The sequence below is a fragment of the Xyrauchen texanus genome, chromosome 4, assembly GCF_025860055.1.
Source record: "Xyrauchen texanus isolate HMW12.3.18 chromosome 4, RBS_HiC_50CHRs, whole genome shotgun sequence".
Taxonomy (NCBI): Eukaryota; Metazoa; Chordata; class Actinopteri; order Cypriniformes; family Catostomidae; genus Xyrauchen; species Xyrauchen texanus.
The window spans coordinates 45,308,720-45,333,507 of record NC_068279.1 but is presented as its reverse complement, the minus strand read 5'-3'; the positions used below and the strand labels follow the sequence as shown (position 1 = coordinate 45,333,507).

Sequence of the window (24,788 nt, the reverse complement as noted above, 5' to 3'; positions counted from 1 at the left end):
CATTTGCTTGATAGTAAATTAATGCCTTCAATCCCCTCAAGTATATATATAAAAAAAGAGAATATGAAAACACTTTGACAAGTTGATAACACAGAGTGTGAGTGTATGTCTGTCTATGTGTGGCCCTGCGATGGACTGGCGACCTGTCCAGGGTGTCCCCCGCCTTTCGCCCAATGTTAGCTGGGATAGGCTCCAGCCCCCCGCGACCCTGTACACAGGATAAGCGGTTGACGATGGATGGATGGATGGATGGATGGATGGAAGTTGATAACACATGTCTATCGTAGTAGTAGTTTAATGTTTAATGCAATATCAGCATCAAATGCTATTTGCATTTCAAGGACAAGGTGTAATCGATCAATCCATAAATAAAGCAACTATAAAATAAAAAATATAAATACATAAAAAAAAAAAAAAAAAAAAAAAAATATATATATATATATATATATATATATATATATATATATATATATATATATATATATATATATATACATACACGATTATTTAAATGTATTTTTGATACAAAAAATAAAAAAGATGTGATACAAAATGATCCATTCGTCCTAAACCTGTCAGTGTTTATAACGTTTGAGTTCCTTAAACAAAAGAACAAAACGTATTCACAACGTATTCTTCATGTTAAAAAAAACCGATTAATTGGATAATAAAGAATGAAGTAAATACCATTAACGAAGAAGAACCGAAACATGACATTGCGTTACACATTTTTGGGGGGTTTCTAAGGTGGTCAAAATAATTAGCAAAACATTTTTACAATACTCTAATGTAAATAAGTCTGTCTCAAGTTTGTTTTGGTAATGCTCATTTATTGTGCACAGCAGATATTGTAGGAGATTCTATTTTCCACCTAATGTACTCTAATCTGATTGGCTCTGGTCCAATATGACGTAACACCGAAGGGAATAAGGACTTTCTGCAGCTTCCAAAGGCGCGTGAAGCAGTGCGAGGTGAAACTGGAGATAACCAGGAATACAGCTGCGCGATATGCCTTGAAATCGTTCATTGTAACTTTTTATAAACGGCAGAAGTAACGCGGTTTGTTTGAACCGTTCATTGTTCCTGTTCTTTCTCTGGAGCAATGGAAATACCGCGCGCTCTGATTTCAACATTTTGTTAGTATTAGGCCTACACGTGAGATTTGACCAACACTTCAAAGAGAGTTTTAATGGTATAAGATACGCGTATGTTAAATCTTTGAATAAGGAGGTGGCGATCACTTGTCCCTCACTGCGCTGTCATCTTTAGGCAAAATCTCGGAATGCTGCATTATATTCAATGTCTGCCTTTGTGGTGACATTTGGTTCACTTGGATCGAGGGTTACGTAGTTTTCTCGAACTTCTGGAACACATCGAGCAGATTGTTTTGCCTTTCACTAAGGACAGAAACGCAGTGATTGGAGTTGCAAAATATGGCCCACTGTGCTGGATGCGAGAGGCCTATTCTGGACAGATTCCTGCTCAGCGTCTTGGATAGAGCCTGGCATGCCAAATGCGTGCAATGCTGTGACTGCAAATGTAATTTAACTGATAGATGCTTTTCAAGAGAAGGACGACTCTACTGCAAAAACGACTTTGTCAGGTAGGCACGTGCATCGTGTCACAGGACAATGACCTCCATAGGCTACCTGTTATAAATATATATAAAAAAGAATTAAAATAAAAAGCAGTATATTAATATTATGTATATTACTTAGGTCTAATATTTTTGGCTTTAATAAAACTAGTTAATTTAGATGAAGCACTAGTTTAGGGGGACAAAATATAATAGTTAGAATAAATATAGCTAACATCTTTCGGTTTCAGTTGCAAAATCACAATAAACGAGAAAGAAAATTCGATGGTGCACATAAAAGGTCACTACACTTGATAACTTGTTAAGTGACAGACTGAAGAAGAGTTCTCTTTGTTTACAAGGTATGAGTGTCAGACAGGTAGAGGGATGAGAATTACACCAGCACCTGACGGAGGTCTCGCGGCACATGCGTTTGTTTGCAAAAGCGCGAGCAAAGATGTGATAAGTCAAGTTGAATAAAGAATGAGCTCGATAGGAAAGCCATAGACGTGCGTGCAGTCAGCACACATTTGTTTCCGTTAACATGCACGCGCAGAGACAAAAGAATGTTTATTATCTCTTGCGCAGTTGGCAAGAGGATATTCCGTTAATACGTTTGAACAAAGCAATTCTAAATGTCGACCTTCTGAATTTTTTCTGTTAGAATTGCTAATTTAAAATATGTCTATAAACATACGGACAGAAATGCAAATATTTAATACTACAAAAATAATTGCAATATTAAAATAAAAAATAAAAACAGAATCATTTATGAACTGTGAAAATACAGGCCTAGTTTCTTTCATGAAAGCCAACAATCTTTCTCACTGGCTATTTTCAAACGTGATTCATTTAGCCTATATATTCTATTTAATGTGATATATTATTAATTTTTTTAGTTATTTGATTTTCTAATTTTCTAATGATGTCTCTGTTCATCACAACAGACGTTATGGCACTAAATGTGGAGGTTGCGCGCAGGGGATCTCACCCAATGATCTCGTACGGAAAGCGCGAAGCAAAGTCTTTCACCTGAACTGTTTCACCTGTATCATGTGCAATAAACAACTTTCCACGGGGGAAGAATTATACATACTAGATGAATATAAATTTGTCTGCAAGGAGGATTACGTGAACAACAGCATGGGAAAAGACACAAACCTCCTGTCAAGTGAGTAACTACGGACCTTGAAATTGTCAGATGGATTTATGAATAGCTAAGCCTATATCGGGCACATTCAAGGTAGGGCCTATAAAAAAATGTCTTACGGCCTTAACATTAGTTTGGACTAACTATTACGCTCAAAACAAATTTATTTATTTTTTTTAGCCTACACATTTAAATTTCATAACAAAATTCAATCAAATTGAGCTGAATAATCTTTAACAAAATCAAATAATAATAATTAATTTTGTTTTAAAATAATTTTATTAAGTTTTTATTAATTTTGTTAAAAATATTTAGCCTATACAATACAATTTGATTACATTTTGTTGTGAAATTGAAAAGCGTTACTCTTGCGCATCAATATGCGGTCTATATAGTAGGCTATATGTTTATATTAGCTTATGACAACGACGTGGCTACAAATATTTTATTTTTGTGTTCTCGACAGTTACATGCAGCGATCCGAGCCTATCGCCAGAATCTCAGGATCCTCAAGACGATTATAAAGACTCTGAGACCGGACAGCTGTCCGACAAGGAGACCTGCAACAACGAAAACGACGAGCAGAATCTCGGCGGGAAACGTCGCGGGCCGCGCACGACTATCAAAGCCAAACAACTGGAGACGCTGAAAGCTGCTTTCGCCGCCACACCTAAACCCACCAGACACATACGAGAGCAGCTGGCACAGGACACAGGCCTCAATATGCGAGTCATACAGGCAAGGCTTCAAATAATAAGAATTTACTCTACAACCGTGCCCCCTCTTGAAGTGATGTTTTAATGTTTATCGTACAGTGTGATTGTATGCAAATGTGATCGGACACACAAGAATGATAATGACCTTGAATAGATCATATTGGCTGTTGAGGGAAAGACTAAACTAACACACAAAGTTCTCTTTCTTTGTTTCTTTGAATGTGACTTCGGATTAACGATATCCAGGCATGTCCGTTTCCTAAATAAATAGCTCATTGCAGTCTGCTGAATGTAAATAGCATATGTTGGTCCTTTTTTTTTTTTTTTTTTTAGAAAAATCTCTGATTATAATTTTGTGATTATAACACAGTGGCTCTCAGATAAATGACTTTGGTGTTTCTTTATTTCTAAACGAATGTCCCATCTCTTCTTGTGTGTGTATTGTGTTCTGGTGTGCAGGTGTGGTTTCAGAATCGTCGCTCTAAAGAGAGGCGCATGAAGCAGCTGAGCGCGCTGGGCGCCAGACGACACATGTTCTTCCGCAGTCCGAGGAGAATGAGAGCGCTGCACGCCGACCGACTGGAACCAGGAGAGCTCATGGCCAACGGACATTTCTCGTACTATGGTGGTGAGTTGTTCATTAGTCTAATATTTGAAGAAGAAGAAAAAACAAACAAAAACACACACAATATACATTAAGTTTATATATTATACAGAGCTATTGTTTTTGATGTATAGGCCTACATCACAACGCCTAAATACTACACTGTAATTTGCTAAATGCTATAGTAAAAAAACACATTAATTGGTTAATGGGTAGTTAGTTACCTTAAAAGATATGGTAATTTTATTTTTATATATATTTAAAAAGACTATAGGGCCTACATGTAGTTTTATGGTAAAATATTGTTAAATAAATGAAAAAGTATGATTTTCTGTATAATTAACAGTAAAAATTTATATTGTGTTTAACAAGGGAGTACATGTACTTTTTACAGTAAATTGTTTTTAAATTTATGGTAAAAAAACAATAATCGGCATCCCAGAATTCCCTGCGTGACCCAGTTCATTTAATTATATTTTATGTGAATAATTATGTTTCTTCTTATTTTTAATATCAGTTATGTACTTTGCGGTGTTCTGTGTTATATATGATGTAGTTTAGTTAATGTTTATTACATTATTTTAATTTCACATGTGTTCCCTGATGGTGTTTAGTGTTTGTTTGAGTGACACTGAGCAGGAGTCACATGTTTATTGGTCATTGCTGCTGGAAGAGCCACTATTGGTGAACTTCATGTCATCATGTGCTCTTCTGTAGTCACTACGGCAATTAACAATACATTATAAAGTGAATAGCAGATTTTTATACTTTCAGAAGGTTGATATATCAAGTTTATTATTTAATAATATAAACGATGTTAATTCACCGTAAAATATACAGGCATCAAAATTACATCTAGTAAAGCCTGAAACGTGGTTACCATATTTTTTTCGGTGAATTTCTGGCAACTACAGCTGGCAGTATTGTAATGTAAATATAAATTATTATTAATAAATACATTTTAGGCACATGCACGTAACCATTTTTTACAGCCTATAATACTTTTTCACATTTAAATCAATAGAATCTTATCAATAGAATTGTAAATATCTGTTAAAAGCAAATTTGGTCAAATTTAAGGCCTTACAGCATGACTGTTCTCCCATCGGGCGGCACATCATATATGCATATCATATCACATCATATATGCATATCATATCACATCATATATGCATATCATATCACATCATATATGCCATTTGGAATGCAGGGATGGACTAAAACCCATAAAACACTCACTTTGATTTCACATGGTCTTTAAACAGTGTGCTCACTCTCAACTTTCTTACAGACTATCAAAGTGAATACTATGGCCCAGGATCTGACTACAACTACTTCCCTCAGTTTCTACCATCCTCCCAAGCCCAGACTCCAGGTGATCTGGGATTCATGCCATCCTCTGGCCCAGCAGGAACCCCTCTAGGGAGCATGGACCACCACCATGGAGCACACCACCCCTCCAGTGAGGCACAATGCTTCAGTGAGATGATATCGCACCACCTTGGGGACTCTCCCAGCCCAGAGCCCAGCGCACCCACCTCCATTCACAGTATCTCTAATGACATGTGTGACTCCAATCCGCCTTTCACATCCCTGAACTCTCTCAGTGGCAATGGATACAGCAATCAACTGTCTCTCCCTTCCACAGAAATGAATGAGGGGACGGTTTGGTAGAAGCCAAACTAATTCAGGATACAAACATGTGGAAATGTACTCTTTGTGCGTGATTTTACAGCAGCAGTGTTTCTATTTAGTTCATTTATCTATTTAATTATCTGTCTATTTATGTTAATTTGTTTACTTATTTATTTAATTTATTTATCTATTCAAAGCAACATTTGTGTACTTGAAAGTGGAATGTCAAATATGGGTCTGTAGAACTTGTAGTGCTAAAGACAACGACAGTTTAAGAAAATAACAGAATGCTGGTGTGTCTGTTTAAATGTGTAGCATAACCTGACTCCTCAAACCTCTTTGCCTTTCAAGGCTTTGCCATAATGACACTTGAAATCATCTTGCACCAAAACATTTCTCTGCTTGTTACATTTCTATTATGCGTTCCACCAAATCTCAGTGCATTTGTGTTTAAAAGGGAAACTTAAAAATGTTCTGACAAACCCTTTATTTACAATGAAATATGACTTGAATTTTAGAACTAAAATTATTTAATATGGCCAGTGGACAGAGAGCAGTCAATTGTTTACATATATTTTATTCAAGGGTTTTAATATCAACAATGACTTAAAAAAACCCTTTTATACTGATGGATACACTTTTTCTTCAAGCAAGTAACCAAACATTTGAATTAATACAATTGATATTTGAGTTGTGATTAACTGCTCTAGTTTGTATGATTGTGTGTGCATAAAGAATACACTAAACAAAACCATAAATATATGTTGACAAATGAAGCACAAACACAAAAATGGTAATTGGTTTTTTTTAAACTCTTAGTGCATTTTATCCTTTAAGTAAGGTGTCTACCAGGAACCAATGAGGACATTTGTTAATAAAAAATAGGTAAAAGATCAGTTTTATGAATTTTATTTGAGGACCTACAAACAAATATGTTTGTTAATCTCACTGTTGATTGGGAGACGCTATACAGCTAAGGAAGGTGAGGGGGGGTAGTTGTAGGACTAAACAAGTACTCAGTTACTCTTTAAAGAATAATTGCAGAGTAATCTATTATCATATAGGGAGATCTACTAATATGCTGTTAAGTGCAATAATAAGGCGATACTTTTTACTATCATAATGAGATGCTTAAAAATGCTTTGGACATGTAATGCTTACTAAATGCATTCTATTGAATTATTTCAATAAGACAATAACAAAACTGTGAATTATAATTACTAATTAAAAGAATAGTTCACCCAAAAATGAAAATGCTCTCATCATGTACTCACTCTCATGCCATCAGATGTGTATGACTTTCTTTTGTCTGCGGAACACAACCAAGACTATTTCAGTTCTGTTGGTCCATACAATGCAAGTACATGGTGACCAGAACTTTTAAGCTAAAAAAATCACAAAGACAGCATAAAAGTAATCCATAAGACTCCAGTGGCTAAATTCATGTCTTCTGAAGTGATACGATAAATGTCATTTTTTTTTACTATCAATCTCCACTTTCACTACCACATTCTCCTTCTTTTGTTTTTGGTGATTCACATTCTTTGTGCATGTCGCCACCTACTGGGCAGGGAGGAGATTTTATAGTAAAAAAAAAAATGACTGAAATATTGATCTGTTTCTCACCCACAACCAGGGTTGGGAGGGTTACTACAGATTACAGAATACATGCTGTAAAATGTAATTTGTAACATATTCAGTTAGATTACTGTGACAGGGCAGAGGGCAGGGCTGGGTCGTGACTGTTGTCCACTAGAGGGTGGAAGGGTGGCCGAGGACCTAACTACGCTGTATCGGAGAACCGGCAAGTAAGTGTTTTTTTTTCTTTCTCTCTCTCCTCTCTCTCTCCCACTGCCGCTCAGTGTTGGCCTTTTCACTCTCTTTAAAAATGTATAGTGTTTTTTGTTGGGGGGGTTCTGCGCTATTACAGGGATTACCCCCCTATTTTTCATTATTGTTTCCCTCCCCCTGTCCCCTCCCAGATTCAGGAAGGCGGGGATGACCTGCCATCAGACGGGGCATAAGGGGATCTCCGGCCTGAGAGAACGAGGGAGAAATGTGACAGGGTGGAGTGCGGGGCTGGGTCGTGATTTTACACACCCAATCCCTTATCAGGCTAATCAAGCCTCAGAGAGGGATAAAGGCCGACTGCGGACAGTGGTGCGACTGAGAGAGAATATTTACGGGCAGCTGTCCGTCCTATGTGTGTGCTTGTTTCTTTTGGTTTATATCTTCATGGTCATTAACATATTTGAATTACTTCGGATTATTGCTTCAGCACTGGTAGATTTTTTCACTTCTTTTGACTATTAAAAATTCTGCCACTATAGTATATTAAAATACACATATTACACATATAAATACACATATTAAAAATTAATTCTCAGAAAACCAAAATATCTTATGCAGTGTTGTTTCTATCAGTTTGTTCAATCAAATTGATCTTGTTTAAAGGATTTATAGATATTTTTACAGGAAATAAATAAAAAAATTATTATCAAGAATAAGTTTTTTGCCCTAATATCAAAGGTCTTACTAGAAAAAAGAAATTATGATCTAATGTGAATTTTCTTGATAAAAAATATGATCATGTCTGGTAACGTGCATGTAAAATGGTTAGAAAAAGCATTTTAGCTTTGCATAAAGCTGACAATTTACACAAGGTTTATTTCTATTTCTTCTGCTCCAAACTTACTTCAAACTTACTTCTCTGTCTGCTCGTATGAATGTAACACATCATAAGAAAGTGTTTCACTGCTGTTCAAATTAATTTTGGATTGCATAATTTACATGTATACATGTTTTACATCTAAATATTAAATTAAACAAGAAAATGCAAAGTAATCTCTTCAGTAATCAAAATACTTTTTGAATGTATCTGTATTCTAATTACCAGTTATTTAAATTGTAACTGTAGTGGAACAGTTACTCATATCTTAAAATTATAATCCTGTTACATGTATTCCGTTACTCCACAACCCTGCCCACAACTATAATACTGCTTCTGAAGATATGGATTTAAACACTGGAGTCATATCCTTTAAGTCCTGTAAGTTGCCAGGTGGGGCATCCATGGATCGGACTTGTTGATCCAGCACATCCCATAGATGCTCAATCAGATTGAGATCTGGGGAACTTTAAGGCCAAGTCAACACCTTAAACTCTTTTTTATGTTCCACAAACCATTCCTAAACAATGTGTGCAGTGTGGCAGGGCGCATTATCTTCCTGAAAGAGGCCACTGCCATCAGAGAATACTGTTGCAATGAAGGGGTGTACATGGTCTGCAAGAATCTTTTGGTAGGTGGCACGTGTCAAAGTAGCATCCGCACGAATCCCAGGACCCAAGATTTCCCAGCAGAACATCGCCCAGAGCATCACACTGCCTCTGCCGGCCTGCCTTCTTCCCATGGTGCATCCTGCTGCCGTCTCTTCCCCAGGTAAACGATGCACACGCACCCGGCCGTCCACATGATCTACAAGAAAAACGTGATTCATCAGACCAGGCCACCTTCTTCCATTGCTCCATGGTCCAGTTCTGATGCTCACGTACCCGTTTTAGGTGCTTTCAGTGGTGGACAGGAGTCAGCATGGGCACTTTGACCTGTCTGCGGCTACGCAGCCCTATACGCAGCAAGCTGTGATGCACTGTGTGTTCTGACACCTTTCCATCATGGCCAGCATTACGTTTTTTAGCAATTTGTGCTACAGTAGCTCTTCTGTGGGATTAGACCAGGTGGGCTAGCCTTCGCTCCCCACATGCATCAGTGAGCCTTGGGCGCCAATGACCCTGTCGCCGGTTCACCGGTTGTCCTTCCTTGGACAACGTTTGGTAGGTACTAACCACTGTGTATCGGGGACACCCCACAAGACCTGCCTTTTTGGAGATGCTCGGACCAGTCGTCTATCCATCACAATTTGGCCCCGGTCAAAGTCGCTCAGATTCTTACGCTTGCCCATTTTTCCTGCTTCCAACACATGAAATTCAAAAACTGACTGTTCACTTGCTGTCTAATATTCACCTGTCAGTGGTTTTAATGTTGTGGCTGATCAGTGTAATTGATATATTGTGTACTTGTATATGTACTATTGTCTTTGCTTGAGACGTATCTTCCTGTATGTATATCAGTAAGAACTATAGAATACTGCTTAATTAATGTGAACCCATCGACGTGTTAAATTTATTATAGAATAAATATTGTTTATTCCTGTAAAAAAAAAAAAAGAACGATTTATTTTGCATGTAGATCTAATGTATAACTTTGAATGGATTACTGGAAGTTTGTTGATATGATTATGCTTGTAAATGCTGTTGAGGACTCATACCCAACCTTACTAAATATTAATGTAACCTGCAGAGATGAAGGCCAAATTCATAGAGAAATTTGATGAAAGTGATAATTATGAAGAACTTGCATCTGGTCATCTGCGGAAGTGATCAGTTGCCATTCTGGCAGACACTGATCGTCAAGGCAACATCCAGAAAAGACCTACTGAAAGTATTTGATGATCAGGTAAGGTGGAAATGATCAGTCCACTTATTTTAAAAAAATAAAAAATTATTTTTAAAAGTGAAGAGTGTACATTCTGCGCCATTAGAAGCACCAAACGGAATTGAAAAAAATAATCAAACACCTCCCACCCCTGTTCCCCGTCTTTTATTGCCCACACAAACAAATAGTCCCACCACAAACTCCAGCCATGGCTCGAACAAACAGAGCAATGTTGTGATGGTCCCACAAATACACAGTGTTTAAACCTTTCTGGTAAAATCAGCCTATGGTTGTCTCTGCACAGTAAGCTTGGATAGGAGAAAATATTTTAACATAAAAAAGTTACACACTTCAGTTTTAAGCTGAGATAAGAGAGTAACATCTTAAAAATGCATGTTATCACAGGTTTTGTCAGAGCTAACACTTGTTTTCAGCGGATGAGGAAGAAGAGGAGGATGATGAAGATTATGGAATGTTGGATAAGTACATGAAAAGTATTAAAACCAATAATGACGATAAAGAGGAAGGCGATGAGGATGATGAGGAAGAATGCAGCAGTGATGATGTTGATGATGATGATGACGAAGAAAAACAAGATGATGTTAATCTTAATGCAGACAATATCTCACAGATGTCCAATTTAGTCTCCAAGATGAAGAGCACAGACATTATGAAACTCACAGAGGGAATGGATGATCTTGGAGACAGTGATGAGGAAGATGAGGACTAAGCTGCCAGTGATGAAGAGGAAGCAAAAAATGAGGAAGAGGAGGAGGAGGAATCAGAGCTGAGGACCTACTCTAAAGAGAAGATGGACGAAGAAGTCGAAAAATCAGCTCAGTAATGGACACACACACATCCCTGCAGCTCTTTGGGACCTGTTGCTTGAAGGGTGAATCAAAATGCAGAAAGCTCTTGTGACAGCCAATCGGCTTCCACAATCACAGACATTCCCAGAGTTCAAGAGCAGGGGAGGACCTGAATATGCTGAAGCTTTGAAAAATAGTATGTTAATACATTTTTACCATATATATAAAGCATCATTTATAATGGCTAATTTTGCTTCAGCATATACGAGTTTGCTGTCACAGTGCATTAATAAATTACATTGGAAACCTTAATGCTTTCGAGATTAATGCTTGCTTAATGAGTGTGCCTTAATTGAACACAAGATATGTGATGAACGTTCAGCATTAATGAATGAATTGGTTGTGCTTAGTGAATAGGATACCTCCTTTTGCAGCTGTCTAATGAGTCTTAAAGACCCCATGAAAAGGTTTGACAGTTTTCTTTCCACAGTTTACCAATTTTGGCTGCGACCTTCAAGTCAAGAACAACTACACTGGCATATAAATGGTGTTAAAGCTAATAGACATGAGCTTTTAGTCACAAAACTCCAATTTTGATTTCATGGGTTCTTTATTGCACCCACCCTGTGTCTATTTTAGCACACAAGTCTGAATCATATTGTGTACATACAGTGGGTACGTAAAGTATTCAGACCCCCTTAAATTTTTCACTCTTTGTTATATTGCAGCCATTTGCTAAAATCATTTAAGTTCATTTTTTTCCTCATTATTGTACACACAGCACCCCATATTGACAGAAAAACACAGAATTGTTGACATTTTTGCACATTTATTAAAAAAGAAAAACTGAAATATCACATGGTCCTAAGTATTCAGACCCTTTGCTGTGACACTCATATATTTAACTCAGGTGCTGTCCATTTCTTCGGATCATCCTTGAGATGGTTCTACACCTTCAATTGAGTCCAGCTGTGTTTGATTATACTGATTGGACTTGATTAGGAAAGCCACACACCTGTCTATATAAGACCTTACAGCTCACAGTGCATGTCAGAGCAAATGAGAATCATGAGGTCAAAGGAACTGCCTGAAGAGCTCAGAGACAGAGTTGTGGCAAGTCACAGATCTGGCCAAGGTTACAAAAAAAGTCTGCTGCCCTTAAGGTTCATAAGAGCACAGTGGCCTCCATAATCCTTAAATGGAAGACGTTTGGGACGACCAGAACCCTTCCTAGAGCTGGCCGTCCGGCCAAACTGAGCTATCGGGGGAGAAGAGCCTTGATGAGAGAGGTAAAGAAGAACCCAAAGATCACTGTGGCTGAGCTCCAGAGATGCAGTCGGGAGATGGGAGAAAGTTGTAGTAAGTCAACCATCACTGCAGCCATCCACCAGTTGGGGCTTTATGGCAGAGTGGCCCGACGGAAGCCTCTCCTCAGTGCAAGACACATGAAAGCCCGCATGGAGTTTGCTAAAAAACACCTGAAGGACTCCAAGATGGTGATAAATAAGATTCTCTGGTCTGATGAGACCAAGATAGAACTTTTTGGCCTTAATTCTAAGCGGTATGTGTGGAGAACACCAGGCACTGCTCATCACCTGTCCAATACAGTCTCAACAGTGAAGCATGGTGGTGGCAGCATCATGCTGTGGGGGTGTTTTTCAGCTGCAGGGACAGGACGACTGGTTGCAATCGAGGGAAAGATTAATGCGGCCAAGTACAGGGATATCCTGAACGAAAACCTTCTCCAGAGTGCTCTGGACCTCAGACTGGGCCGAAGGTTCACCTTCCAACAAGACAATGACCCTAAGCACACCGCTAAAATAACGAAGGAGTGGCTTCACAACAACTCCGTGACTGTTCTTGAATGGCCCAGCCAGAGCCCTGACTTAAACCCAATTGAGCATCTCTGGAGAGACCTGAAAATGGCTGTCCACCAACGTTTACCATCCAACCTGAAAGAACTGGAGAGGATCTGCAAGGAGGAATGGCAGAGGATACCCAAATCCAGATGTGAAAAACTTGTTGCATCTTTCCCAAAAAGACTCATGGCTGTATTAGATCAAAAGGGTGCTTCTACTAAATACTGAACAAAGGGTCTGAATACTTAGGACCATGTGATATTTCAGTTTTTCTTTTTTAATAAATGTGCAAAAATGTCAACAATTCTGTGTTTTTCTGTCAATATGGGGTGCTGTGTGTACAATAATGAGGAAAAAAAATGAACTTAAATGATTTTAGCAAATGGCTGCAATATAACAGAGTGAAAAATTTAAGGGGGTCTGAATACTTTCCGTACCCACTGTACTTTAAGGGATAGTCTACCCAAAAATGAAAATTCTCAGCTCAATTCAGGGTGCTTTCACACTAGCACATTTGGTGCGCACCTGGGGTCGAATGACGTCAAAGTTCGGTTCGTTTGGATAATGTGAACACTGTTTTTCCGAACTCGGGTGCGCACCTGCAAACCGCACCCAGGTCACTTGAAAAGGTGGTCTGGGTTAAGGTTCATGTGAACTCCGGTACGGTTCGCTGCTGATATGAACACAATCGTACCAAATAGCGGAAGTGAACTGCTTGTTATGACGTTAATTTGCAGGCTCCCGATCCCAATTATTATGGCATATTGCATTTCTCCTACCTGCTTGTGTCCAAATACACCGCCTTCAGAGAGCAGCTCACATTCTTCACATCTCTTCCAACGCATCCGCGGGCTCACGGCAGACAAATGTTAATATTCATCACATCGTGGCACATTCAATGCATCTGTGGGAGCCAAACGCAAGTGTTGTTCTGTGCATGGTAAGTTTTCATGGTAAATCCAAAGAGACAAACTTTATAACTTCACTTAACACAGTGACATCTTCTCGAGTTGTTACCTAGATACAGTGGTAAACAGCTGCCACTTGTTCTCATGATGATGACACAACTGGACCGTGGTTCGGACCTCAAAAATATGATTTGAACAGAGACCAGTGGGGGCAGGGGGAGGGGGTAGGAATCTAATTTGGGTTCGAACCAAGTGTGAAAGCACCTTCAAAGTGGAAGTGTATGGAGACTGGGTCAGTTGATGCGATTAGTATATTGTTATTTTATGGGAAAAATAAACATTTTGGTAATATATTTTACTGTAAGGGTGAAACTTTTAAATGGTGGAGAAGAATTTGTAAAGTAATGAATATTTAATATTTAGGATGATTTGCTCAAAGGTGCAGAAACCCTTGTTATTAATGACACCTGTGGCCGTTAAGTGAACTGCAGCCAGCTGCCTGTTGCTCATGATCGCATTCGTGCACACACTCTATAGGGACACGGGTGAGCATTGACCAAAACTGACTGTATGCTATTCCCCGACATCATGCTGACAGATGCGGCAGCATAGTTAAAATTGTACAGTTATGATTGTTTTACTAGAAACTTTGAGACTGTATATTATATTTGACTCTCCAGTGCTGGATCAGGGTTAAAACAAAGTGTGGATATAAGTCTGACTATGCAAGACTGTAGTTTGAATAAATGTAAGTGCAGAGTAGTTCTAGCGGGAAGACTAGCAGCTGTACATCATCACACCATTAGTGGGGTAACTCCCAGCCAATCTCATGTAAGCCAATGCTTTATATGTCTGTTCACAATCTATCACATTGCTGTTTCAGTGTGCTAACACGGCAGCCTCCACCACCCCACCACCACAAGTTGAGTCCCATCCTGCACGGGGGTAGGCTCCTCGCCCCTGCCTCATATCTCTGGCAGGATATGATGGTTCAGAGTACAACTTCTTCGGACCGCCGAACTACACCAAAGAGAAACATTACCTTTCTGTTTTATATCCATCAAATGAATGGCATCTTATAATTTCACATCTCCCAGATAGAATCCCTTTTGCATTTATACGATAGCCTATGTCGGCGTTAGCTAGCTAGCCAGCTTTATCAATAGCTGTTAGCTAAATTTGGTGGATGACAGTAGATGTTTATAAAATAGACTGTAAATTATAAATATGTTGACACAATTCTGTATTGACGTGATTCCATCACAAATGTCATTTTGATATATCGATGAGCTATTGTTTTATAATAACAGATTTTATGTATAACCAAGTTAAGTTACATTAAAGAATGGAGCTTTTTGGACTATCTTGAACATTGTCTAGCATTCATTTCATATGTTATTGTAGTTTACCTTGTTGAATAATTACAGATTAACATTCACAATATCCTGACTTTTATTATAAAGAGAAGATTGTTGAAATTATTTTAAAGTTACGAAGCAAGGTAGCTTGCAATTCCTCAGCGTTAGCAGGGAAGAACAAGTTAGCTAAAATTACACCGATCAATCCTTATGGCACTATATTTCACATGCTTTGCAGTTTTGTAAGCTTACCTGTCCAATAAGAAGAACGGCAATTCAGGGTTGGTTTTGATCCCCAAAACCAAACGAAGGTCCCTCGAGGAATCAAATGCCCTGCCTGTTATGAATGGAGGCAGCGAAGCAGACGAGGAGATGCGGATCCAAAAGCAGTTTAAACTTTATTAGAAAAAATAAACAAGGCGGGTACACAAAACACGGGAACAAAGGAAAAACCCTCAATGGGGAAATAAAACATAAAACTAGAAAACACGGGCAGGGAACACATACCAGGCTAACAACAACATTCAACGAACGACAAGGGGTGAACAAAAAGCAGGGCTTAAATACACAGTGAGTGATGACTGAATGAGATACAGGTGAAAACAATGAACAAAATGGCAGTGAAGATGGCAGGTGGATTCTGGGAAGTGTAGTTCTTTAACAATGACAAGTGAACACGAAGGCTAACCAAAAGACAAAAGTGAAAACTAAGGAATGCAAAGGTGGCAGACAAAGGGCAACAGTGAAACAAGACAAGGAATTCCTAACATAGCCCCCCTCAAGGATCGGATTCCAGACGATCAACATAAAACAAAAAATGTCCATTGACTGGGGGGGAGCTTGTGGTGGGCAGACAGACCAAGGGGGGCAACGGCGGGCAGACAGGCAGTCCAGGGGGCAACGAAGGGTAGACAGGAAGTCCAAGGGGGCACAAAGGGCAGGCAGGAAGTCCAAGGGGGCACAAAGGGCAGGCAGGAAGTCCAAGGGGGCACAGAGGGTAGGCAGGAAGTCCAAGGTGGCACAGATGGCAGGCAGGAAGTCCAAGGGGGCACAGATGGCAAGGACAGGTTCAGGTGGTCTGGGAGCTGGCCACCGGGCAAGGACAGGTTTGGGGAACCTGGGAGGAGGCCACAGGACAGGGACTGGGTCAGGAGGCCTGGGAGGAGGCCACAGGACAGGGACTGGGTCAGGGGGCCTGGGAAGAGGCCACAGGACGGGAACAGGGTCAGGAGGCCTGGGAGGAGGCCACAGGACAGGGACTGGGTCAGGAGGCCTGGCAGGAGGCCACAGGACAGGGACTGGGTCAGGAGGTCTGGGAGGAGGCCACAGGACAGGGACTGAATCAGGGGGCCTTGGAAGAGGCCACAGGATGGGAACAGGGTCAGGAGGCCTGGGAGGAGGCCACAGGACAGGCACTGGGTCAGGAGGCCTGGGAGGAGGCCACAGGACAGGGACCGGGTCAGGAGGCCTGGGGGAAGGCCATAGGACGGGAACAGGGTCAGGAGGCCTGGGAGGAGGCCACAAAGGCGGTGACCTGGAAGGCTCTGACGGTGAAGCCGCAGGAGGCTTGGGAGGCGAAGCCGCAGGAGGCTCGGGAGGCGGAGCCGAGGGAGGCTCAGCTGAGAGAGGCTCTGGAGGCGGAGCTGAGGGAGGCTCAGAGGCCTTAGGGGCGGAGCCGTGGGAGGCTCAGGAGGCAGAGCCGAGGGAGGAGGAACCATGGAAAGCTTGGGAGGCTCAGGGGGCGGAGCCGCAGGAGGCTCGGGAGGCGGAGCCGTAGGAGGCTCGGGAGGCTCAGCTGAGGGAGGCTCTGGAGGTGGAGCTGAGGGAGGCTCTGGAGGCTCAGAGGCCTCAGGGGGCGGAGCCATGGGAGGCTCAGGAGGCAGAGCCGAGGGAGGAGGAACCATGGAAAGCTCGGGAGGCTCAGGGGGCAGAGCCTTGGGAGGCTCAGGAGGCAGAGCAGAGGGAGGCTCGAGAGGCGGAGCCCTGGGAATCTCGGGAGGAGGAGCCCTGGCAGACTCGAGAGACTTGAGAGATGGAGCCCTGGGAGGCGGAGCCCTAGGAGGCTTGGGAGGAGGAGCCCTTGGTGGGTCGGGAGACTTGAGAGGCGGAGCCCTGGAAGGCTTGAGAGTCGGAGCCCTGGGAGGCTCAAGAGACTTGAGGGGTGGAGCCCTGGGAGGCTCGAGAGGCTTGAGGGGTGGAGCCCTGGGAGGCTCGAGAGGCTTGAGAGGCGGAGCACTGGGAGGTTTGAGAGGAGCCCTGGGAGGCTCGGGAGACTTGAGACGGAGCCCTGGGAGGCTGGGGAGACTTGAGAGGCGGAGCCCTGGAAGGCTCAAGAGGAGCCCTGGAAGACTCGAGAGGTGGAGCCCTGGGAGGCTTGAGAGGCGGAGCCCTGGGAGGCTCAAGAGGCGGAGCTCTGGAAAGCTCGGAAGGCGGAGCTCTGGAAAGCTTGGAAGGCGGAGCTCTGGAAAGCTCGGGAGGTTCGGAAGGCAGAGCTCTGGAAAGCTCGGGAGGCGGAGCTCTGGAAAGCTCGGGAAGCTCAGAAGGCGGAGCTCTGGAAAGCTCAGAAGGTGGAGCTCTGGAAAGCTCGGGGGGCGGAGCTCTGGAAAGCTCGGGGGGCTTGGAAGGCGGAGCTATGGAAAGCTCGGGAGGCTCGGGAGGCGGAGCTCTGGAAAGCTCGGGAGGCGGAGCTCTGGAAAGCTCGGGAGGCGGAGCTCTGGAAAGCTCGGGAGGCGGAGCTCTGGGAAGCTCAGAGGGCGGAGCTCTGGGAAGCTCAGAGGGCGGAGCTCTGGGAAGCTCGGGAGGCTCGAGGGGCGCAGGCTGTAGGACGGGCATGACCATTGGCGCTGGCTTTTGGTCAGTCCAGGCTATTGGCATTAGCCTGGGAACGGTCGAGGCTACAGGCGCTGGCTCAGGGACGGTCGAGGCTACAGGCGCTGGCTCAGGGACGGTCGAGGCTACAGGCGCTGGCTCACTGACTTCTGAGGCGACAGGTACCGGCTCACTGACCTCTGAGGCGACAGGTACTGGCTCACTGACCTCTGAGGCGACAGGTACTGGCTCACTGACCTCTGAGGTGACAGGCTCTGGCTGGGTGACTGTGGTATGCGCTGGCTTGGGTTCGCTGACCGTGGCTGACGAGGGCTCTGGCTCGCAGACCGGGGCAGGCGAGGGTTCTGGCTCGCTGACTGTAGCTGACGAGGGCTCTGGCTCGCAGACCGGGGCAGGCGAGGGCTCTGGCTCGCAGACCGGGGCAGGCGAGGGCTCTGGCTCGCAGACCGGGGCAGGCGAGGGCTCTGGCTCACAGACCGGGGCAGGCGAGGGCTCTGGCTCGCAGACCGGGGCAGGCGAGGGCTCTGGCTCGCAGACCGGGGAAAGCGTGGGCTCTGGCTCGCTGACCGTGGCAGGCAGAGACTGGGGAGCAGAAGCCTTTCCTCTTCTCCTCCGCCGGGCGGACGAAGCTGGCAACGGTGGCTCGTTGGCCGTGGTAGGCGTGAAGGGACGAACCACGGGCGAAGGGAGAGTTACCACTGTGGGAGGAGTGGCAGGGTTCTCCTCGATGACGCCCACAGTAAATGGTGAACCGCAGGCCAGCAGAGTCTCCTCCACGAACGCGTGGAGCATCCAGCCGCGCGTTGCCTGTGGCAACCGCTCCTTGAGCGCACTGTTCGGGCTCGCCCGGAAAAACCCCACCAGGTCGGAGTCAGGGAATTCGGTGGCACTCGCAATCGCGAGGAAATCGCGGATGTGGTCCTCCACCGGATGATTTCCCTGACTAAGGCTGAGCAGCTTACAGCTCGCTTTTCGAACCGCTGGATCCATGTTTGTTCGTTCGTTCTGTTACGAATGGTGGCAGCGAAGCAGACGAGGAGATGCGGATCCAATCGCAGTTCAACTTTATTAAGTAAACAAGCAAGAAAAAACACAAAGGAAAACCCTCAATGGGGAAATAAACATAAAACTAGAAAACACAGGCAGGGAACACACACCAGGCTAACAACATTCAACGAACGAAAAGGGGTGAACAAAAAGCAGGGCTTAAATACACAGTGAGTGATGACTGAATGAGATACAGGTGAAAACAATGAACAAAATGGCAGTGAAGATGGCAGGTGGATTCTGGGAAGTGTAGTTCTAAACAATGACAAGTGAACACGAAGGCTAACCAAAAGACAAAAGTGAAAACTAAGGAATGCAAAGGTGGCAGACAAAGGGCAACAGTGAAACAAGACAAGGAATTCCTAACACTGCCGATGTTCACTCTAGTTTTCTCGATGTTCTAGAATTTGTGTAGGAGTTGGTGTTGTGCTGGGAGCTGGACGTTTTGTGGATTCCATGTCTAAGATAACGTTACCTAGTATTGCAGGCTCTCTGTTGATGCTGTTGAATAGCAGAAGGCTCTCGGGAGTGTGCATTAATGTCACATCCTTTGGATTTTCCAGGCAAAAGCGACTCGCTCCCTTCACATGAAAATCAGTCTACAGGCTTTAATAGGCAACGTAGGAAGTACGGGAAGGGCACATTTTTTTAATTGTGTTACAAGCCATTGACACATTGGAAAAAAAAGGCGAATATTACATGAAAAATGATACATATTGCACCTTTAAGAGAAATTGCACGAGATCCAGATTTTGTAAGATTTTGTCAAATCTATGATGAAAAGGGAAAACAGACTTTTGAAAACAGCACACAAATATGCATGATCTAGAAAACTATTTTATAGATACATACAAATAAGGAGCTTTTTGAAAGATGAAATTAAAATAAACATAACACCTCCTTTTGCAGTATATGGTTAAAGCAAGTAAAACTAACAAATTAGAAAATGTAATAGGACAAATTTATAAAATATTTCAAGAAATGAATGATGACAAATTACATAAAATTAAAGTAAAATGGAAAATAGAATTAGATTAAAAAAGAACAGATGGGGAATAGAAACAACATTTTAAATAAGTATTTATAACTACACAATCTCCATTCTGGCAAGAATATGCTTGGAAAATGAACATGACATATTTTAAAACAGAATAACAGAATTATAACAGAAATATCATCTAAACATAACCAGTTATCCTCATTATGTTGGAGAGGGTGTGGTGAGCTAAAGGCTTTTTTTCCCTCCCCTTTTCTCTCCAATTTGGAATGCTCAATTTCCAATGCCCTCTTGAGTCATCATGGTGGTGTAGTGACTCACCTCATTCTGGGTGGCAGAGGATGAATTTCAGTTGCCTCCCCGTCTGAGACCATCAATCCACGCATCTTATCATGTGGCTTGTTGAGTGCGTTACCGCGAAGATTTTGTGCGTGGGTAGATTTTACATTGTTCTCCGTGGCATCCACGCTCAACTTAACACGTGCCCCACCAAGAACGAGAACCACATATAATAGTAACCATGGGGAGATTACCCCATGTGACTCTACCCTCCCAAGCAACCAGGCCAGTTTGGTCACTCAGCATGCCCTGAATTCGAACTTGCGACACCAGGGCTGGTAGTCAGCGTCTATACTTGCTGAGCTACACAGGCCCCCAATAGAACAACTTCAAAAGTGAAAAATATAGTCCCCTTACGACTCAGTACACTTGAGATGGCGTATGCTAATGCATATGGGGAGTGTCCTTCCACACAACCTAGTTGAAACCTCTCTACAATAATGCTAATATTATAATATTGTCCATTGTGTTTGAGGCGCGAATCTGTTCGCAATAAAAGCAAACACCATTCTTCAGAAATGTCTTCCTTCAAGAAAGCGATTCATCTCTCGTCTAGAAGCTCTCAACTGCTTCGCCGTTGACTACACGAGTCAGCAGGCAGGATCTTCAAGGCAACAAGAAGACTCGAGAAGGCTCCCTTGCAGTGTTCCGGCGAACATCAATCCACCTTGCCACTTGACGATTCTCTGGTGAACGGGCCGCAGCGCTTCGGAAGGAGTTGTGTATCCTTAGAAGCAATTGTATATTGTTATATTGTGTGTGTGTATGTGTGTGTGTGTATATACAGTATATAAATAAAGCCAAAAAGAAATGTCTCTTTTTCAGGACACTGTATTTTAATGATAATTTTGTAAAACTCCAAATAACTTTACAGATCTTTATTGTAAAGGGGTTACACAATGTTTTCCATGCTTGTTCAATGAACCATAAACAATTAATGAACATGCACCTGTGGAACGGTCATTAAGACACTAACAGCTTACAGACGGTAGACAGTTAAGGTCACAGTAATAAAAACTTAGGACACTAAAGAGACCTTTCTACTGACTCTAAAAAACACCAAAAGAAAGATGCCCAGGCTCCATGCTCTTCTGCTGGAATGTGCCTTATGCATGCTGCATGGAGGCGTGATAACTGCAGATGTGGCCAGGGCAATAAATTGCAATGTCCATACTGTGAGATGCCTAAGACAGCAGGCAGGAAGGAAAGCTGATCATCCTTGCAGTGGCAGACCACATGTAAAAACACCAGCACAAGATAGGAACATCCAAATATCACACCTGCGGATCAGGTACAGGATGGCAACAGCAACTGCCCGAGTTACACCAAGAACGCACTATCCCTCCTTCAGTGCTCAGACTGTCCGCAATAGGCTGAGAGAGGATGAACAAAGGGCTTGTAGGCCTGTTGGAAGGCAGGTCCTTACCAGATAGGGCAAACCCACCTTCGCTGGACCAGACAGGACTGGAAAAAGTGCTCTTAAATGATGAGTCACAGTTTTGTCTCACCAGGGGTGATGGTTGGACCCGTGTTTATGTTTGGACTTGTCGAAGGAATGAGCAGTACACCGAGGTCTGTACTCTGGAGTTGGATCGATTTGGAGGTGGAGGGTCTGTCATGGTCTGCGGTGGTGTGTCACATCATCACAGGACTGGGCTTGTTGTAATTGCAGACAATCTCAATGCTGTGCGTTACAGGGAAGACATCCTCCTCCCTCATGTGGTACCCTTCCTGTAGGCTCATCCTGACTTGACCCTCCAGCATGACAATGCCACCAGCCAAACGGCTCGTTCTGTGCATAATTTCCTGCAAGACAGTTATGTCAGTGTTCTGCCATGGCCAGCGAAGAGCCTGGATCTCAATCCCATTGAGCACGTTTGGGACCTGTTGGAATGGTTAGGGCCATTCCCACAGAAAGTCTGGGAACTTGCAAGTGCCTTGGTGGAAGAGTGGGGTAAAATCTTACAGCAAGAAATGGCAAATCTGGTGCAGTCCATGAGGAGGAGATGCACTGCAGTACTTAATGCAGCTGGTGGCTACCAGTTACTGACTGTTAGTTTTGATTTTGTTTTTCAAGCTAAGCTCCTCAAACATAAGGATGAGCAAGGCTACGATCCAGAATGTCAACTGGGCGGCTTTTGAACGGAGCATGCTAAACGTGGCAGAACTGACGCATTCAGTAATGAACACCATTTTACAGGCCGGTGCGCCATCCACGAGACACCTCTACGCTCTAAAATGGAATGTGTTCACTGATTGGTGTCTTTCACTTGGCAAAGCCCCATTAAACTGCCCCATACATGAAATTGTTATATTTTTTCAAGAGCGATTAGATGCAGGACTCCGTCAATGCTCAAAGTTTATGTGGCGACTATATCTTCGTTTCACGCAACTGAAGCCGGCGCCACTATAGGCAATCTTGATTTAATCATAAAGTTCCTTAGAGTAGCAAAACGATTAAATCCACCTCGGCCGGCTACAGTCCTGACTCGAGACTTAACTTTGGTCCTAAAAGTGCTTGTTGGTCCCCCCTTCAAGCCTTTGGACTCTGTTGATTTGTGCATGCTCTACATTAAGGCCGCACTACTGCTGGCTCTGGCCTCAGTAAAACGGGTCGGTGACTTAAATGCACTATCAATTGACAATTCATGTCTGGAGTTTTGCCCCGGTCTTTCTAAGCCACTCTCAAACCTAACAATGCCCTTCAGAGCACAGGTGGTTCACCTTCAAGCCTTCTTCCCTCCTCAATGTAATTCAAATGAGGAACAATCATTGCCTTTGTTATGCCCTGTGCGTGCACTACACGCATACGTTGAGCGCACCTGCCAGTTCAGAATGACTGATTAGCACTTTGTGTGCTATGGAGGTTTTACAACCTAGACGTAACATCTCTCTCTTCACAATTCCTCTCTGTTTGCTATTCATTGGCCAAATTTATATACTTATGCCCTTATGACTTATGAAGTACGGGCTTCCCATCATTTTACACAACCACCTGCATTCAGGCCAATGTAATTTACCTGAAGTCACAAGCATTTTCATTATAAATAATCTCCCTTTCCAACTGGGTTCGTGAAGGGGTTAATTCATACTATATGGCTATAGTTCATATATTAAATCTGAGTGCTCCCCTCCTGTCCCAACATGAGGGTCACTCAATTGTGGCATACTCGTGTTGGTCATCATGTTTCCTCTTTGGAAGGTTATGTTGTGTAATGCGGCGTGATGGGATTCTGTTCCCCATATGTCAAGTGTACTGAGTAATAACAGAACGTCCCAGTTACCTATGTATCCTTGGTTCCCTGAAATGAAGGGAACGAGACAGTGCGACTGCTGGCTGTACTACAAGACTCTGAGATCTTTTGAGGTGCGACCAATGTGCTCCTTGTCCCTCAGTCAGAAAATTTTGAGGAATGGTGTTTGCACGCCTGGTTTTATAGCGAACTAGGGACTCAAACACCATAGTCGTTTTGGGTATATTTCCTACCGTTCTTAATAGGAATGAGTTATATTTATTTAAAATATTGAGAATTACAGCACTTAAAGTAATAACGAGACTTTGGAGAAGACAAGAATCCCCTGTATTAAAAGATTGGCAGGATTTCTTTTTCAAAGCCCATTCTATGGAAATGATAACGTTTGAAATTAATGATAAAAGAAAGATTTTTGAAAAAAAGATGGGCACCGTTGAAATTAATGATTAAGTAGAAAGATAAGAAACTAATTAATAGATGAAAATCTTTTCATACAGCTCACTTTTAATTTTTTTTTTACTGAATGTTTGTATATGTGGTTATGTACTACGTTTATGCATTATGCATTGTGTTCATGTATTTTGTATTACGTGCATGTGTATAGGTGTATGATATACGTATGTGCATATGATTTAACTTATTTACTTAATTATTAATTGATTTATTTTTATTTGTATTAAAAATGTATTGGTGGTGGGGACAAGAAAAATTAAAAAATAATGGTATCTTTATTAAATGAATGTTAAGGGACTGTACAAAAAAGTAAAACTGTGTTGAATGAAATGACACAATAAAGTAAAAAAAAATTATAATCCATCCATCCATCCATCCATCCATCCATCCATCCATCCATCGTCAACCGCTTATCCTGTGTACAGGGTCGCGGGGGGCTGGAGCCTATCCCAGCTAACATTGGGCGAAAGGCGGGGGACACCCTGGACAGGTCGCCAGTCCATCGCAGTTTATTGTATATATATATATATATATATATATATATATATATATATATATATATATATATATATAAATTATCTCATCATTTACTGTATTTTTCAAAATATTTTATTTTATTCATCATCTGAAAGGTATCTTTTCAAAAAGATTTGCTGAGGTAATTTAATATTTATAACAGAGTGCATCTGACTTTTGAGCAGATTAAGTAAATGACTCACACGGCTGCTTCCAGGTTCTAGTGCCTGCCGAAAATAATCTCTG

General features: G+C 42.4%; 1 protein-coding gene and 1 pseudogene across 1 annotated transcript; both read left to right on the top strand.

The window, feature by feature from the left end:
- Nucleotides 1–994: 994 nt before the first annotated feature.
- Nucleotides 995–6,404, top strand: LOC127643104 (LIM/homeobox protein Lhx1-like). The gene is made up of 5 exons (XM_052125674.1): nt 995–1,603; nt 2,524–2,747; nt 3,193–3,464; nt 3,902–4,070; nt 5,338–6,404. The coding sequence occupies exons 1-5, from the start codon at nt 1,434–1,436 to the stop codon at nt 5,718–5,720; spliced, it is 1,218 nt and encodes a 405-aa protein (XP_051981634.1). The 5' UTR covers nt 995–1,433; the 3' UTR covers nt 5,721–6,404.
- Nucleotides 6,405–10,040: 3,636 nt separating this feature from the next.
- The window catches only part of LOC127641463 (protein AATF-like), a 44,637-nt pseudogene continuing 29,889 nt past the window's right edge, over nt 10,041–24,788 (top strand).

Coding starts and splice junctions, on each gene's coding strand:
- LOC127643104 (XM_052125674.1), top strand. CDS start 1,434: ATGGCCCACTGTGCTGGATGCGAGAGGCCTATTCTGGACAGATTCCTG. Junction 2,748..3,192: donor AGACACAAACCTCCTGTCAA/GTGAGTAACTAC, acceptor TGTTCTCGACAG/TTACATGCAGCGATCCGAGC. Junction 3,465..3,901: donor TCAATATGCGAGTCATACAG/GCAAGGCTTCAA, acceptor TCTGGTGTGCAG/GTGTGGTTTCAGAATCGTCG.